We start from the raw sequence: 16699 nt of genomic DNA, 5'->3' as shown, positions 1-16699 counted from the left end.
AAACTAGATTGTTGACGTGAAACTAGGTTCCCAGGGAATAGGGCCTTTTTGTTGCGCTTTTATGCCTTGCGATTTTCATGGGAGTGTTTTTAAAACTAGTTTAGGTTATCTGCCATATTAAAACGTTTCCCAAGAGTTCAAGTAACAGTTTCTTATGTCCCAGAACTGCCCTTGTTTTCTGAAGACGTTTCAGATTGCATTTGGCTATTGTCGGATCGACAGATTTAACACCTCTTACGCACATGTGTAGCGCACAGTTTAATATAATTCGAGATCGTGTGCTCGCACTGTTTGAGATACAATAATGCATTACCTTATAACCGAGTCCGCTTTCCGGCCAGTTCTGTTGTTTTCAAAAATTAGTTACACATTAAGGGAACACTGACCCTCAGGCTTGTAAAGGTTACCACAATTTCTCTCTCTCTCTCTTTCTCCTAATGTACTGCCCACCCAGTGTTTTGAACAATGTGTCTAATCAAGTATTTAAGTGAGTTTCAGTGAACAGCAGTTTGATTCATTTCTGGTTTTGCTGTGAGTTTAAGACACACACCTGAGCTAACCAAGCCGCTAGTAAAACCTGGACTGGGTGACACTGCTACACAGCAGGAGCCTTGCTTCCATCCCTGTGTCTAGCAGAGTGTTGAAACCCAAAGGGTCTGTGATTTAACGGCTGGATGGCTTTTGTGTCTCTGCTCTCTCTCTTTCTCTCCAGTCTCCTCGTCTCATATCTGCCGTCTGTACGACCGCTTTCACTCCCTGGATAAAGATGACAAAGGATTGCTCAAGTGAGTTCAGCCAGTTACACTCAAACCTGGGTTTGGAGAGGGAGAAATGATTGGATGGGAACAAGACTCCTGTTACGTAGCAGTTTTGATCCATTCCTGATTTTACTGTGAGCACAGTTACTTGCAACCCAACACAGATCCGGGATGGAAATTAGACTCTCCTTGCATAGCAGTTTGATCCGTTCCTGGTTTTAGGAGCCCATTACATTTACACTGTGGCTGATCAAGCTAGTAATAAAACTGCTATGCAACAGCAGTCTTACTGCCATCCCTGGGCAGTAAGAACTGGAGTATTTGCAAACATCCCATAAGCCAGAAGGAAGATGTTTCTCTTGGTTATTCTGACCTTCAAATAACCCTTGCAAGACTGGAAGCATGTGGTTGACCTTCGCTTCACTGGTCTGTGTTTCCTGTCTCCTGAGATAATCTGGGGGCATTGTTTTAAACACCAATCAATCGCCTGGCAGGTTACCTAATAATATTGCGACTGGACCCATCTACAGGGAGTGACTGAGTTGTTGTTTGTGTTTTGTTTTTTTTTGGGGGGGGGGGTTCTTGGCTGTAAGGAATTTGTGTAACGTTGACGTTTCTTTTTGTCTTTTTTTCAGCCGGAGCGACTTTCAGAATATCAGCGAGCTCGCTGTTAACCCCTTAGGGGACAGAATCATCGGCGCTTTCTTTCCTGATGGGTAAGCAGACCTGCAGACACCCCCTCTTCGTTCTCGTCTTATGGTGGCGTGGGCAAACTGCCGCTGCTAAAAGACAACAGTGTATCTATTAATCATAGTTAAAGTGCTTGCCTAACGCTTGTGTGATCTCGTCACTGCCAGGATGGATTTGATCGATTTCAACTCGTTCGTCCGGATCTTGGCTCTCTTCCGCCCCGTGGACCAAAACCTGAAGAAGGAACCGAACGCCCCAGAACCCATCAACAGCCAGGTCAACAAGCTGAAATGTGAGTCGCCAGCTGCTGCAGTGCTGGGAGCGGAGTGTTAATGAAGGCCTCTAAGACCGGTGAATGGTGGTAAGGTAGGAATAAGACTCCCATTGCACAGCAGTTTGATGCATCCCTGCTTTCACTGAGTTTTTAATGAGCTTATCTATATACACACTGGGGCTGATCAAGCTGGTAGTAAAACTTGGAATGGGTGAAACTGCTATGCAATCGGAGTCTTACTGCCATCCCTGTATTTGTAACATCTCGAAGCATTGCAAACCTGTGTAATATTTTAAACAGTAAAATGTAATGGTGATTATAACAGTAAATTGGGGCTGAATGATTACACAAAGTTTCAATGTTTTGTGTCTTTGATTTTCAGACTTGGTCTCAGTACAGTGCAGCTCAATAGATGGCTTCAGCAGTCTGATCAACGCCTCATTTACTCTTGCATAGCGCTCGTCGTGTATATGAAACTTGCAGTGTGTGGGTAGCATTCTTCATTGTCGTTTTCTGAGATAGGACGCAAGTGTGGCAAAGGCAGCGCTTGAATCCACTTGCCGTTGAATTACACACACAGTATCTTTCGGGATCCTCCCTTTCTCTGTCTTCTGTCTGCGCACAGCAGACTCCTTCTGGAGTTGAAACTTCTATTCATGCACTAATCTTTGCCCTGTTATATTTTTTTTATATATATATATTTCAGTTGCCTTCCAGCTTTACGATCAGGATAAAGATGGCAAGATCTCAAAGAGTGAGCTTTTACAGGTAAAACTAAAACAGTTTTGGTATGGGTACAGTAAAAGCACTGTGAAACCTGGCGCTCTCTACTGGCATTTGTTTTTATTAAAAATTAGTCATTTAGCAGACTGTTTTATCCAAAGCGACTTAGACTAGGGAGTGAACTGTGCTTTATCACTGCTGCTGCTGCAGAGTCCCTTCCAATAGGACCTTGTTTGTGCTGCGTCTCGCCCACAGGACGGAGCACAAGGAGGTGAAGTGACTCGCTCAGGGTCACACACAGCGAGTCAGCGGCTGTGTTACTCAAAGTTTTTGGATCCTGACCAAATCCATGTTGAAATAAGTGGTGTGATTTCCCCCCTCCAGAGCTCGGCTGGGTTGAGGGGTAGCTCTGTTCTCCCGGTATGTCTTTAGTCGAGTCTGGGTGCTGTTCGGCAGGTCCTGCGTGTGATGGTGGGGGTGCAGGTGACGGAGGAACAGCTGGAGAGCATCACTGACCGGACGATACAAGAGGCCGACCTGGACGGAGACGACGCCATCTCGTTCGAGGAGTTCAAAAAAGTATGATCCGAGTTCAGAGCACAGACTAGTTCTTCTCTACCTAGTGTTGAGGACCGCAGGGTGGCCAGTTATAGAGTTTAAACATTCTTTGCTGCAGTCACGTAAAATAGAACTTCAGTCTCATCTGAAGGTGTTGTAAATTATCTTTTTTTTTTTTTTTTTTTTTTTTTTTTCAGTCGCTGGATAAGGTGGATATTGAGCACAAGATGAGCATCAGATTCCTCCGATAGATCGGTCCGCGGGTTTAAGAACGGCAGCGTTTGGGCAACTCCAAGATCTGGGATCACTGAACCCTTTCCATTGCGACTGTCTTTTATTGAGCGAGAATTAAAAGCTAAGCAGTCCTATCCAGCTGGGTATGATTAGCTAGCTTAAGATATCTTTCATAGTACAGGTGGGGGGGGGGGAAAGCAAACAAGCTGATGTCTGATCATGCTTCTTTCTACTGATCGAACATTAACAGATTTGAATATAAAAACACACTTTGTGCTGGAATTAAAGCCAAATTAACCTAAACCTGTGTGCGTGATAGATAAGTTTGGGCTTGTGTGATCAGAATCATCTAATCTGTTTGAGAAGCTCTGACAGTTAGGCGTTCTTCAGGATTAGGGTTGAAACATGTTTTACAGCGAGTTGAGGAGGGAGGGCGTCTGTAATGCAGTAAGTAAACTGGAAAACCAGCCTGTTTATACATTCACAGTTCATTTCATGCTAAACTTTTATAAAGGCTGTGTGTGTATATTCTTGTACATGACAATTCTTTTAAAAAAAAAAAAAAAAAAATTACAAGTCTTAATTCTAATAAATTATCAAATAAATGCCTTTTTTTGTGTGAAGATTCATTTGGATGTCCGCCTGTTGCCACTCTATCTGCAAAGTGTTATCTGCTCACGACAGACACCGTAGGCAGAGGGTGGAGGTCAGGCAGGGAAAAGACAAACCTGTATTTTTCTTCTAGCGCTGTAAAACTTGAGTCTCCACGCGCAAACGCCTGATTCTGCTGCAGTGTATTCTTTTGAAAACAAACCTGCCAAACTCTCCTGCCATTGGAAGGAACCCTTGCTTGTGAACCTACTGTATGTGCATCCGACCCCCTAATTCTGCAAAGTAGTTCTAGTTTCAAAGGAAAAAAAAAACAAAAAACTACCTGTTTACTGGCTTACCTGATTCCACAGATGCAGTCAATAACTATTGCATATAGTTCCATCTGTTCCAGGTTAGTTTGATAAGCCATGGCTTATGCCTGATTTTAAACTCGCTACTAAAAACAGGAGTACATGTTTTGACTTCTTGCAGCGCTTGAGCATGTTCTGCATTTTCACCACAAGGTGTCGCTGTTGTACTGGTAGCTTTTGCGTAGCTGATATCTGCAGAACTTAACATAAATATTTGCTCACACAGTAAAGAAATGTGTTTTTTTTTTTTTAATTTTATTTTTTAAAACCTGTATTCAAAACACTTCATTTTGTAAATAGATACACAGAGCTATGTATATTTTTATGATTACGTTTGTTACAAGTTCCAGCGGTATGCATATTTGGTTCGGTTAGCCTCGGCCACTGAAAGTGAGAAGTGACTCTCGATTCTTATTGAAGAGTGTTGCTGGCAAGTCTGGATTTCCTCTCTCACTTCCTTCTGGGCTGAGAGGCGGCCAGCAGCCAGTAGAGAGAGAAGCCGGTTCCTGAAACCCAGAAATAAATAAAATGAGAGACGATTGCTATTAATCTATGAAACGCTTCACCAAAAAACACTTTAAACAAGATTTCTTCTTAACTACTTACGAAACCAGCCAAACGTAATGTCGCTATTACAAAAAAAAAACATTTTTAAGTGAAATATTTCCATTCGGGGAAAGACTCCCATGGCGTGGCAGTGTGATCCATTCCTGGTTTTACGAGGGAGTTTAATCAGACACTCCTATACACACGGGCTAATCAAGCTGGTAGTAAAACCTGGAAGGGGCTGAACTGCTGTGCAAGAGGAGTCTTATTAATATCCCTGTCGCGCTCCTTGTTTGTGGAACTCTCCTCCGGTTTCAGGCAGGTGGAGACGCTGGATTTTTAAATAGTCTAATTGAAAGAATACGCTGTTTAAAGCAGTTTAATATAATCAGTTCAGCCACAGCCGTCACACATGAGCGATCTTGCTTTGAACTCTGGGGTGAAGGGAGCTCATTGTAACTTTGTAAAATTCTGTACCATAAAACACAAGCACCTACCTCCGAGAGTGATGGCCATCGTGAAGCGATACAGCAGCACGTCCACCGTGCCTCCTTTGATGTGGACCGGGAGACCGTTATCCTCCTGCAACACCCCAAAAAATTATTGCTATTAGCTTATTTGGCAGAATCCTTTATCCAAGGCGACGTGCAGGTGTTTAAATACAGTGTAGTTTATACAGTGAGTGCAAACAGTACTAGAATACAACATGGGATGACAACTTGTGATGCTTGAGACCATTTGCATCTACAATGATGTGACAGTAGTGCCAGGATAGGGCATCAGCATCCAGTAATGTGGTGCTCAGGGCATGCAAGACACAGATTAACAGGGGTGTAACAATCCACCGGGCATCGGCGAATCGTGGCCCTTTATTTAAAGGCGCCATCGTACTGTAATGGAGGTGTGTGTACAGGGATGCATGGCAGAGACCACTGCAGTTTCTGGAATGCAGAGGTGTGTGGAGCGACTCATCAGATTAGCGCGCAGTCACACCCTCAAGTGCATGCATCTCAGGTACACAGCAACTGCGTTTCACTCTTACAGCGCCTTTCGACGCCAGGTCCTCTCAAAGGGCCGAGACACATTCTTGCTCTGTCTGTCCTGTACACAAACAACAACAACAAAAAAAAAGGGTTATCTAAACTTTAGTGATCCAGCCCAGAGTGGGAGAGAGAGTCACCTGGAATATCTTCTGGTTCTCGGGAACTTTGTTCTTCAACTGGTTCCTTGCTGTCGAGGAGAAGGGGCGAAACGCCAGCCTCTGCAGACCCTGAGAAGATGATACTATATATATATATATATATATATATATATATATATATCTATATATATATATATATAAATATATATGCACTCACACACACACACACGCAATAGTTTTATTTGTTGATTCAACACCTGTGTTTTATTTATTTCCCTCTATACTGCAGCTGTTTCTAACCTACATTTAGTTAATTCACATCCTAACTCATTTCTGTAGTTCAATAACCTAACACGGGGATGGTGCATGAAAGGGGAGCCCTGGAGCTACTAGTGTTGCTAGCGATCTGAACGCCTCGGTTACCAGTTTGTTTCAACAAATGAAGGTCAAAGAATGATCTGTTACTGTATGCAAGGTTGTTTTGAGAATGCATTATCTTTCAGGGCAGGAAATGCAGAAACTACAAAACACATGCAAGTACTTTCTGTAATTGTAGTTCCTCAATTTCATAACCTCAAAACCTACACAGCGCGTTAATTAGAAGCACTGACAGGATATCATAACATGCTGGTACTCAATGACCACTGTTCCCTCCCTCACCCCCCTAAGAGAAAGGGGGCTCCCTCCAGTCCGGGTCTTGAGGCATTCATTCTAACTCTTTCTTTCTCAGGCTCCAGTTCTACCACCAATTTGTTATGTTGTACGGAGCACCGAAATTAAACACAAACATCAAACAAAAAATAAAGTTGTCTTGAAACACTCCTGTAGCTTTAAGGCTGTTTGGGTTTCAACTTTCAAGGTCAGACAGCAAGAATGAACCAGAGAAGACGGACAGGTTCATGGGCCAATTGGGTCCACTTTACCCTGCCAAATGTCAGTCCCGACCAATCAGAGTGGGGAGAAGTTAAAGAGGTTGGACCATCAAATTAGCCTGCTCCAGGTTGAACAGGCAGTTAGCTGCCTGCCTGTTGCTAAATGTGGACAGGGAACGTGTGACTGTTTTAGCAAGGGAGTCGTCAGCTGCAGCATTCCCTTTCAGAGTCATGCCCGACAGAAAAAAAAAAAAAAAAAACAATCCTGCTTGAATGAACATACTGGAAAACTTTACCACAGGAAACACAGTTACTGGATGTTGAACTTTCCTTGCATTCTTTAAAGAGCACTCCAGTTTAGCTCCCAGGACTTGACTTGAAAACACTAGAAAGCAAACCTTGATTGGTTAATATCATGCGATGTCTAACAGAACAGTAATGTTACACAGCAGTGTCAAAATGTGTCAAATGAGGTGTTCTGATTGCATGAAAGGTCCCATTTGACCATGACTGAGGCTAATATTTCTGGAGAAGAAGTCTGTCTGTATTTATAGGTGTTTAGCAAAACATTTCAGTAAACCAAAAAGCTTAGTCCTATCATGTTAATAACACACACATTTATTTAAAAGTTTTACACAATTCAACTGAGCTTCTAAGATCGATCGATCTATCTATTATGCTGATTGCCAGGTGATTTATAGCTTTAAATATATTTAAGTTTTTTTTTTAATTTATAGTTTGAAAGATCAGTACAATACAAAATACAAGTCTAATGCTTCAGTAAATGCTGTGTTTTTCTTTACCAGTAAGCTCCTCATGTTGTGTGGTGCGTCTGTGCAAATCCTCTCTCTGCTACTGACTGGATAAGGAGCCTGGACAAGGACACACAAGCACAGCGTGAAATTGTGCTCCTGCCAAAGTATGGGCACCTCTGAAGATCAAACCTTCTCATGAACTAACTTTCAGTGCAGCTTCTCCCACACAAGCCCTGTGCTTTTACTATGCACAGTTTACCAGGGTTTGACTTTAATATATATATATTTTGTTACACTTTGCTGTGCTTTTACTATTGTATAGCTTCTCCTAAGGGTTGCACTGCAATGCTGGTTGATATTGCATCTAGCAGTGAACCCCCAGAACAGGTCAAGTGAATGGCAGAGGCACCTTGAATATCCTGGGGGTTAATCCATAACAAATAGCTCTCTGGCAAAGTTTAAAATAAACGACTACAGCACTAATGTGTCCGAGACTACACGTGTTCACGGGGACGGCAATAAGACTCCCGCTGCACAGCAGTGTGATCCAGTCCTGGTTTCACTAGCTGTTTAATAATAAGACACACCTGAGCTTGTTGCCTAGACACACTGGGGCTGATCAAGCTGGTAGCAGTAAAACCTGGGATGGGAGACACTGCTGTGCAACAGGAGTCTTATTTCCATCTCTGACTTCAGTATCAAAAGCTTGCATCTTTACCAGACCTGTGGAACAGGTAAGCGAGTGACAGGTAAATATGTTTCCTTTGAAACTAGAATTCGAATCAGAGGTGGCTCTAATGCCTGCAGAAGAACATAACAGAACAGGCTGTGAAAACAGTGCAGTGATTTCCAAGATCCACAAAACCTGAAGAAATGAAACAGACAGACTCAAGGCTATTTCTTTTGATGGTGCTATGGTGTGTGCCTCAGAATATTTCGTCCCCCTTGTTCCCCGTCCTGTCCCCCCTAACTTTAATAAGCAGAGACGTCAAGCCCAATCCACAGCTTCAGCAACCCCAGTCCCTTTGGGCTTTGAAGAAAGGGAAGTGAAAAATGTTTAGCAGTTTCGCTCCGCTGTCATGTGCTCAAACATCTGTCTGCAGCATTAAAAGGTCTGCAGCGTTTGTGAACCAGATTCATTTGCAGCAGCTTCCTTAGCAAGTCCTGGGGTAAGTAATCCTAAAACAGTCCTGTACTTCTTTTATTTCAAGCGATGATGCAGTATGATGATTCTTGTATTGGGTCCACAGTTGACGCGCAGACTGAATGACCAATATATCACAAAATGTGATCTATTAGAGATGAGACCATAAGCTACCGCATGCGAGAGCTGAGCGACCAGAATTATTCCAGGTTTAAAAGGCATGTCATATGCAGACAGGCTAAAAAAAAATTAATCTATTCAGTCTTGAACATTAAAGGATAGTGGGGATCTGGTTGGTCAACAAAGAGGCGCAGGGAATCAAATTCAAAAGCGTCAACATCTAGGTTGTTCTACACCCAGGGGGACTATCTGACAAAAACTTGGTAACAAGGGGGGGGGGACAGGGGTTTACAGGGTGCGGGAGATTAGATTTAAAAGGGGCATTCAAAAAAGGGGGAAAAAAGGAGGGCACTTTTGACACAAGAAGGGAAACGCAGGGGGTCTTGGTCAAAAATCCCCAGTAATGGGGATGAAGGCCGGGACACCATGGGAATCCATAAAGAAGGCTTGATGAAATAATCTGGGAATCCATAAATAAACAGCTACTGGAATTGAATCTGTTGAGTCTTGAACAAAGAAGACGACGCAGGGATCCAATTCAAGCGTTCACAATCCTAAAAGGTATTGACAATGTCGACCCAGGGGACTTTTTCGATCTGAAAAAAGAAACAAGGACCAGGGGTTACAAGTGGAGATTAGATAAAGGGGCATTCAGAACAGAAAATAGGAGGCACTTTTTTACACAGAGAATCGTGAGGGTCTGGAATCAACTCCCCAGTAATGTTGTTGAAGCTGACACCCTGGGATCCATCGAGAAGCTGCTTGATGAGATTCTGGGATCAACAAGCTACTGACAACCAAACGAGCATGATGGGCCGAATGGCCTCCTCTCGTTTGTAAACTTTCTCATGTTCTATACTGGACGAACTACAATTTTGCAAGGCTAGCTTGCAGGACCTTGGAATGCCTCTTCAGGTACAAGTGGAAATGTGAAGTCATCTTTTGAAGCGACAAACACACAGCGAGTGACTCAGTCTGGTTTCAACGGGGTTAACTTCTTACTCTTCTCTACTTCTCTAAACCTGCAGCTGGTAAATACCTCAGAGGAGTAGTGCGTGTATTTTTAGATTTATCAGTACAGTAGACACCACACTTTCGCTCACCCGGTCACATTGTCCTAGTGACAACCCCTTTTATTACATTATAGTGTTTTATACTTATGATCTATTATCTGCGAACACAAAGAAGGACAACGTGGTACATTTCAGTACAGCAACCCTGCATAATTCTGATCCCAGTCGGAACGCAAGGTGCATTTATTTACGCAATTTGTTATGATACGCTTGTGACTTTTTGCGGTTAACAAAAACAGAGCACGTTATCAGGACAATATAGTTAAAAGAGAACATTAAAATGATAGCAGTTTACAAATGCTCCAAAACAGAAATAAATAAATAATTACAGAGCAGCCTGTCCTCAAATCTTGGGTATAACTATGTGGCGCTGGTTCTCGCTATAAATGCAAACTGGCTGATCTACAGCCTTAGGTATCTATGGTAGTCACAAAAGATTAGGTCAAGTTACACGTCCCCAAGTGTTGTGACAACGTTAATAACTCGGGTTTGAGATCTGTTCTCAAAATCACTGCAGGAAGAGCGATTTAAAAAAAAAAAAAAAAAAAAAAAAAAAAGGTGCTCTAGCTTTTCAGTTGCGTCCCACATCACGGATCGCTATCGCCGCGTTGCCTGTTTGACAAGGCGGGCAATAATCCTGACAGGATCGATGCACTAGAGCGGGCATTTTTAAAAGAGCACTGAAACAGACTTTAAAGATATAAGTGTAAAAAGTTGTCAGAATGTTAACTACGAAACGAAAAATGACAGCAGAAGTTGGGGCAACACGTGGGGACGCGGGACGCTGTATTTTTTCGGAACCCCACTACTTGCTCTTTGAAGGGGACAGTTAAGCTATAAATTATATCTAAGGTTGAAGTGGATGTTAATTTAGGCAAGGCTCAAGTCAGTAAGATTCCCCTGTGTTTCAGTAATGGATCTGACTGCAGCATTGAGTCTGGCTCTGATATGCAGTCTGGTTTTGATCTCAACTCAAGAGGAAGGCATTTTCCAAGAGGATCACCCCGAAAAGTAGGATTTGATTCTTTCTTTCATTTTAAAATTTAAACCCAATTCAGAATTTAAGCTTGGTAAAGAAAAAAAAAAGTGTGTGTTTAGCAATTTTAACATGGAGTAATCTCCTTTCGAAAAAAAAAAAAAAAAGTTGATTAAAGACTTTTTCAAAACATATCCCAAATTTTTTTAGAATGTTTATAATGCATTGTTAGCTAAATGAAATATTGCTTCACGAGCAGTTTGTTAAGATCCGCCACGGTTTAGATCATTAAAATAGATGTTTGACAGTTGGTGTTGCCCTGGCTGTAGATTCTGTGCCTGGGAATGCATGACGTTCACTCTGATGTGGCCAGGCGCTTACTGTGTGGTAAGTCGAATCCTACTTTAAACCCTTTACCAGTTTTTTTATCTTTTAGATATTTTCAAACAAATGGGGGGTCACGAAAATGGTTGAAAATCCGAGAAGGACGATGGCTCTGTTGCAAACACAAAGACGAGCTGCGAACGGACTGAGCTTGGAAAGGTGTAATTGACCTGTAATTGATCGACTGTGTTAATTGCAATTAGACATCTTCCATTTTCTGTGTGAACAACAACCCGTGGCATTTTAATAGTGCTTTCATAGCAGTAATTGTATACCATATATATGTTACACAATTGAAAACAAACTAATAGAAATTCCCTTTCACAGGGTTGGACTAAGATCCAATGTAAAATCCCAGACTATGTTAAGAACTGGACCATACATGGACTGTGGTGAGTTGTCTTTGTGTGTGTGTGTGTGTGAGGGATAGTGGTGGGGGTGCATGAGTGGAAATAGCCCTCCCATTGCAGAGCAGTTTGATCCATTCCAGGTTTTACTACTACGAGTTTGATTAGCCACAGGGCCAAGGTAACACGCTCTGGTTTAATAAGACATACTTGAGCTTGTTATCTGCACACACTAGGGCTAATCAAGCTGGTAGTAAAACCTGGAATGGATCAAACTGCTATGCAAAGGGAGGCTTGTTTCCCTCCCTTGGAGGGCAACAGCTCAGAGCAATATTTAAAGCACTCCTACCCTGCTTATAAAGGGTTATTTAAAATATTTTTTATTTGCAGGCCGATGGTAAAGGAGAGAACTTGTTGTGAATGCTGGCCTATCTTTCATTCTGATCTCGTGGTAAAAACTCTGTTATATGTACACTGAAATCAAACAGTCAATCTAAAGCACCTAACTGTACAGCTCTGGATCAATGGTTTTGCATCCCCCTGTAGAATGAACTCGTTTTGCTTCCTGAGGTCGAATGAAACCTGCTGAATAAATATTACGTTCACATATTGAACTGCACCCCGCTTTGCAGCTTTTCCCATATACGCAACGAAAAACTGACAAAAGAATGGGACATTTCAAAATCTAGCATGAAATGCTGTGCTACTATTATGGCTTCTGATAGAGTTTTGCAATATAAATTTGGAGTGTCTTTGATTTTAAATAAAATATCTAAATTATGTTCATATAGTTTTCTAGGTGATGCAAATCTTTTGTCCACAGCTGTATATTTAATCTACCTACCTATCATATCTTTTATTTATGAGTCAGATGCCTTTATCCAAGGCGACTTGCAGGTGTTCCAGGGCAGTACAGGGTTACAATACAAGATACTTAAATACAGTGTAGTTTACAGTAAGTGCAAATAATACTACTACTAGAATACAGTTTGAACTAGGACGCAACAAATTAGGTTTACAGCAAGTTACATTTAGAATGACACAGTAGCTGAACGATTTGCACAGTCACTCTGCAACTTCTCACACTTTGTGGTCTCCTTGCAGGAGCTGGAACCTCAGCTTTCTCTGCTGTGGCCAACGCTGATCAACAAGAAATCCAATTACAGCTTCTGGTAAGAGGGGTCTGGGAACGGACAGCGAGACGGTGACTGTCACCAGAGAAGTGGGAATGGGTTCAGTTGGCCCACCTGCTCTGAAAAGCACCGTGAAAGTCAAAGCGTGCTGTGGGAGTCTGATTTTCCTCCCTGTGCTTTTTTTTTTTTCAGGAAGCAGGAGTGGCACAAACATGGAGCGTGTGCAGGGTGTGTGGAGGGGATGAACGGCCCCACAAAATACTTCCAGACTGCGCTGAAACTACGATCTCTCTACAGCATCGATGGGTCAGCATAACTCTTGCTATCCCTCTCGTGCCTGCAGAGCTGGGTTGGGAACCTCTTCCAATTCACGAATGGGTTACCCAGCTGTGGTGCTGATGCTGAATCACTGGGAGCCTGCTCGATGTAACAGGGGGACGAAGACCGGGGCGAGAACCGTCGATCTCAAGAGCCGTGCTCGTCTGCATTTGTGGCTTCAGACCAGGGGTATCAAACTCAGTTCCTGGAGGTCACAGCGCCTTATCACTTTTGTTCCACCCCGAGCTCGCAATTACTTAATTGGTCCAATTATTTGCGAGTGCAAGTGCACTTGTGAAATTATCAAATGTAAAATACCTTGAAAAAAGAACTGGAATGTCCAATTGAACAAATAAATTAGATCAATTATTATTTGTTTATTTAGCAGACCAAGGTGACTTGCAGAGACTAGGGTGTGTGAACTATGCATCAGCTGCAGAGTCACTTCTAGCAACGTCTCACCCCAAAGACGCAGCACAAGGAGGTGAAGCGACTCGCTCGGGGTCACACACGGGGAGCGAGAAGGGAGTTGGAATGAAAATGCGAAGGCCCTCGAGGGCGAGTCTGACGCGCCTGCTTCAGAGCTTTTTAACCTCATTGGCTCACCGACGGAGGTCAGAGTCTGGAACGACAGTGCATCCCACAGCACCACTGCCCTGTAACACAGACTGTAACCTGCTTAAAGCAGATTGTAACCCTTAGCACATTGCCCTGAAGAAACCATCATATAGCAGGACCACAAAGCAAACCATTGCATTCCAAGCAATGTCACAACTGATTGTGAGGCATCAATTCAGCCCCTTATCTGGCATTGATATGCTAGCTTGGCACAGTGCATGGGTTAGACCTGCAGTCAATTACAGTTAGAGTTACAATGCCTCAGTAATTACAATTAACACGTTTACTCTGTTTATCCTAAACCAGCAGTAATCACGGGTATAAATTCAAAAACATGCTCTGTAACGCCATTAAAAGTTGGGTAAAACTTTTTTTTAAATGTAAATTTGAACCTTTCAACCCTTTGTGTTTTCAGCGCCCTGTATGCGGCTGGCATACATCCTTCGTGTAACACGTCTTATCAGGTAAAAATAAATAAATAAATAAATAATGTGTGTGAGATCTTGTTGTCTAGATGCATGAAGACGCCACTCAATCGCTAGCCGACGTTGCAATATGTTTCCTGTAGATACATACAGCTGTCCCCTAAATGTTAGAATGTTAGCATCATTTTTTGATTTTATGTAACGTCGTGTCATCAAAGGAACTGCAAAATGATATCGCGAAAGTATCTGGACAAGGGCACACAGCGGTGTGTGATTCAATATGGTAACGTAACATTATTTAGCAAGCTTCATTCAAAATTGGTTCATTATTTAGGGTGATGCAAAACTTTTAGCCAGATCTGTACACTGGTGCCCAGGCTGAATTGCGTCTCTCTCGTGAACTCTTCTCTTACCAGTATGGCAAGCTCCACTCTGCACTGGCACCGGGACTGGGAGACCTGCACGTCATGCAGTGTGTTCAGGATCGTAAGGTTGGCACTGGTCAAGATCCTATAAGAATACTTTAGATTCACCAATATAAAAGCATATGCATGCATCTCTCTCTCTCTCTCTCTCTCTCTCTCTCTCTCTCTCTCTCTCTCTCTCCTTCTATATATATAGAAAGCGTTTTCAATTAACGCACCAACCTAGCTCCCGATGACGTCACTTTATTTGATTTTTCCTTCCCCTCTTTGTGCAGAATCGGCAGGTTTTGGTACAGGTGAAAATTCCCATGTACAAGAACTTCACTTTGGGCTGCCAAAGACACCACCCGAACCTCCGCCAGGACTCCCGAAAGCAGGCCACCTCGCCCGGACACCCCTGCCGCTACGAGGAGCCCATCTACTACTTCCCCATCAGCCGGGAGTCTCCCGAGCACCCCTGCGACTGAGCACACGGGAGTCTTTTCAGAAGCTGTTTAGTTGTTGTTCTGCAATGCTTGTTAACTTACTCTCGCTCGGAATTGCTTTCCACGTGGCGCTGATAGTTTTGGGTTTTTTTTTTTTTGCTGGTCGTAGTCTTTCTTATTTTGAAGTTAACACGTTAATGAGTCGATTTATTGAATGCCCCCCCCCCCCCCCCCCCCCAAAAAAAAAAAAAAAAGCGATTCGACTACGAGTATCAATCAGGTAACTATACACCTCTATTACTAACCATTCCAGCGACTGCAGCTTCTGAAAAGCCTCCTCTTTCATTGATCACTGTGTGCAGGTGAGGTGGGGTAGAAGCATACTATCTATCGCGCTGTGCTGTGAATCCCGATCGCTATTTCAAAAAGCATATTCTACAAAAACTCTGGATAATTAAGTGTCTATTGTAGAGAGTATTACATTACTGATACTGTGTTGTTGTGTAACTGTCTGCATGGCATTTTTTAAACCACTGTTTCAATGTGAAATATATGTTTTTATTTGCGTTGGACTAATAATAAATAAATAAATGTTTTCAAAATTATATTTATGGGAATAAATATGTATTTTATCTTTCTTTTGGTATGGAATAGAAAGAAACGTTTAAGGATAACCAACACACACTATATATATATATATATATATATATATATATATATATATATATATATATATATATATATAATTTCAAAAAATAAAATGCCTTGACCAAACAGTGTCTCTAAATTTTAAAATACAGTCGTGTGCAATATAAATGGGACTGTCAAATGATTTTTGAAAGTCGAGAGAAGAGAAAACTGGTATGCATTTTCTTTTTTGTAAACCGGTAAACAAACAACTGTATAAAAGTCAAACAAAAACAGCAGGCTACACAACGCACGGTCCTTGAGCGTGCAAAAATAACCACATTCCCGTCGTTACCGCGATGGTAAAATGCAGGACGGTGTTTAAAACGCATAGTTATATGTTTTTTAAATAATACAACTTAATTACAAACACCTGCTCCCCAGCCTGCCCATCTTTTCTGCATCGATAATTGTCCCCTCCTTAGTTAGCCCCAATTGGTCAAACTGGGACCAGCTTCGTTCCTTCGCTTTCTTCTGATTCGGCCTCCACTGCTGTCAATCAGGGAATGAGACTCAAGCCTTGTTATGAAGACACGTGCGTGTTGTCAACGTTGGAACGAAAAAGGAAACTCACTTAGTAAGTTTACATTTGTTTATATGCATATATGCTTTATTTTAATCGTTACCGCGGGAAGAAAAAACAAAAAAACAAACAAACAAAAAACGCTGCAGTTGTAAATGTAAGTTATATTCAGTTAAACTATAGGTAGGTGTAATGTAGTGTTTACTGGGCGCTTGTAGCCAGGAGAGCCCCGGGTTCAAATCCCAGCTCACTCCCTGTGCGTGTGACCCTGAGCGAGTCACTTCACCTCCTTGTGCTCCGTCTTTGGGGTGAGACGTTGTTGTAAGTGACTCTGCAGCTGATGCATTGTTCACACACCCTAGTCTCTTGTAAAGCGTTTTGTGATGGTGGCCCCCTATGAAAGGCGCTATATAAAAATAAAGATTATTATTATTGCATAGTCATAAATAATAATACTGTACTCTTATTCACCACTAAAGACTGTAGCTGATACACCAGTTGTACAGTGAAGGTACTAGCCCTAATTATGTGTGCGTAGGGGTCGAGTTTATCAACCCCCCCTACCCCACAGGTGATAAACTACAGCTG

At 42.3% G+C, this 16699-nt stretch overlaps 3 protein-coding genes across 3 annotated transcripts in view; 2 read left to right on the top strand and 1 right to left on the bottom strand.

Annotated features, from left to right (window-relative positions):
• chp2 (calcineurin-like EF-hand protein 2) overlaps window positions 1-3858 on the top strand; it is a 5104-nt gene extending 1246 nt beyond the window's left edge. The window contains exons 2-7 of the mRNA XM_041236195.1: window positions 713-785; window positions 1394-1474; window positions 1616-1740; window positions 2429-2490; window positions 2902-3024; window positions 3201-3858. Of these exons, the coding sequence (XP_041092129.1) occupies window positions 713-785; window positions 1394-1474; window positions 1616-1740; window positions 2429-2490; window positions 2902-3024; window positions 3201-3254 (518 nt within the window). The 3' untranslated portion in view covers window positions 3255-3858. The remainder of the gene's footprint in view (window positions 1-712; window positions 786-1393; window positions 1475-1615; window positions 1741-2428; window positions 2491-2901; window positions 3025-3200) is intronic.
• A 759-nt stretch (window positions 3859-4617) lies between these two features.
• On the bottom strand, window positions 4618-7667 carry LOC121305020 (cytochrome c oxidase subunit 7A2, mitochondrial). Its single transcript, XM_041236505.1, has 4 exons — window positions 7562-7667; window positions 5926-6015; window positions 5243-5327; window positions 4618-4705 (listed from the first exon to the last, which is right to left on the bottom strand). The coding sequence occupies exons 1-4, from the start codon at window positions 7574-7576 to the stop codon at window positions 4650-4652; spliced, it is 246 nt and encodes an 81-aa protein (XP_041092439.1). The 5' UTR covers window positions 7577-7667; the 3' UTR covers window positions 4618-4649.
• Window positions 7668-8597: 930 nt separating this feature from the next.
• On the top strand, window positions 8598-15506 carry rnaset2l (ribonuclease T2, like). Its single transcript, XM_041236504.1, has 10 exons — window positions 8598-8682; window positions 10762-10861; window positions 11156-11213; window positions 11538-11602; window positions 11948-12008; window positions 12662-12729; window positions 12883-12996; window positions 14042-14090; window positions 14468-14542; window positions 14752-15506. The coding sequence occupies exons 2-10, from the start codon at window positions 10764-10766 to the stop codon at window positions 14941-14943; spliced, it is 780 nt and encodes a 259-aa protein (XP_041092438.1). The 5' UTR covers window positions 8598-8682; window positions 10762-10763; the 3' UTR covers window positions 14944-15506.
• The last annotated feature ends 1193 nt before the right edge of the window (window positions 15507-16699 follow it).

This window comes from Polyodon spathula, chromosome 40, assembly GCF_017654505.1.
Source record: "Polyodon spathula isolate WHYD16114869_AA chromosome 40, ASM1765450v1, whole genome shotgun sequence".
NCBI classification, from domain to species: Eukaryota; Metazoa; Chordata; class Actinopteri; order Acipenseriformes; family Polyodontidae; genus Polyodon; species Polyodon spathula.
The sequence above is the reverse complement of the archived record's forward strand: the minus strand, read 5'-3'. Positions and strand labels throughout refer to the sequence as shown.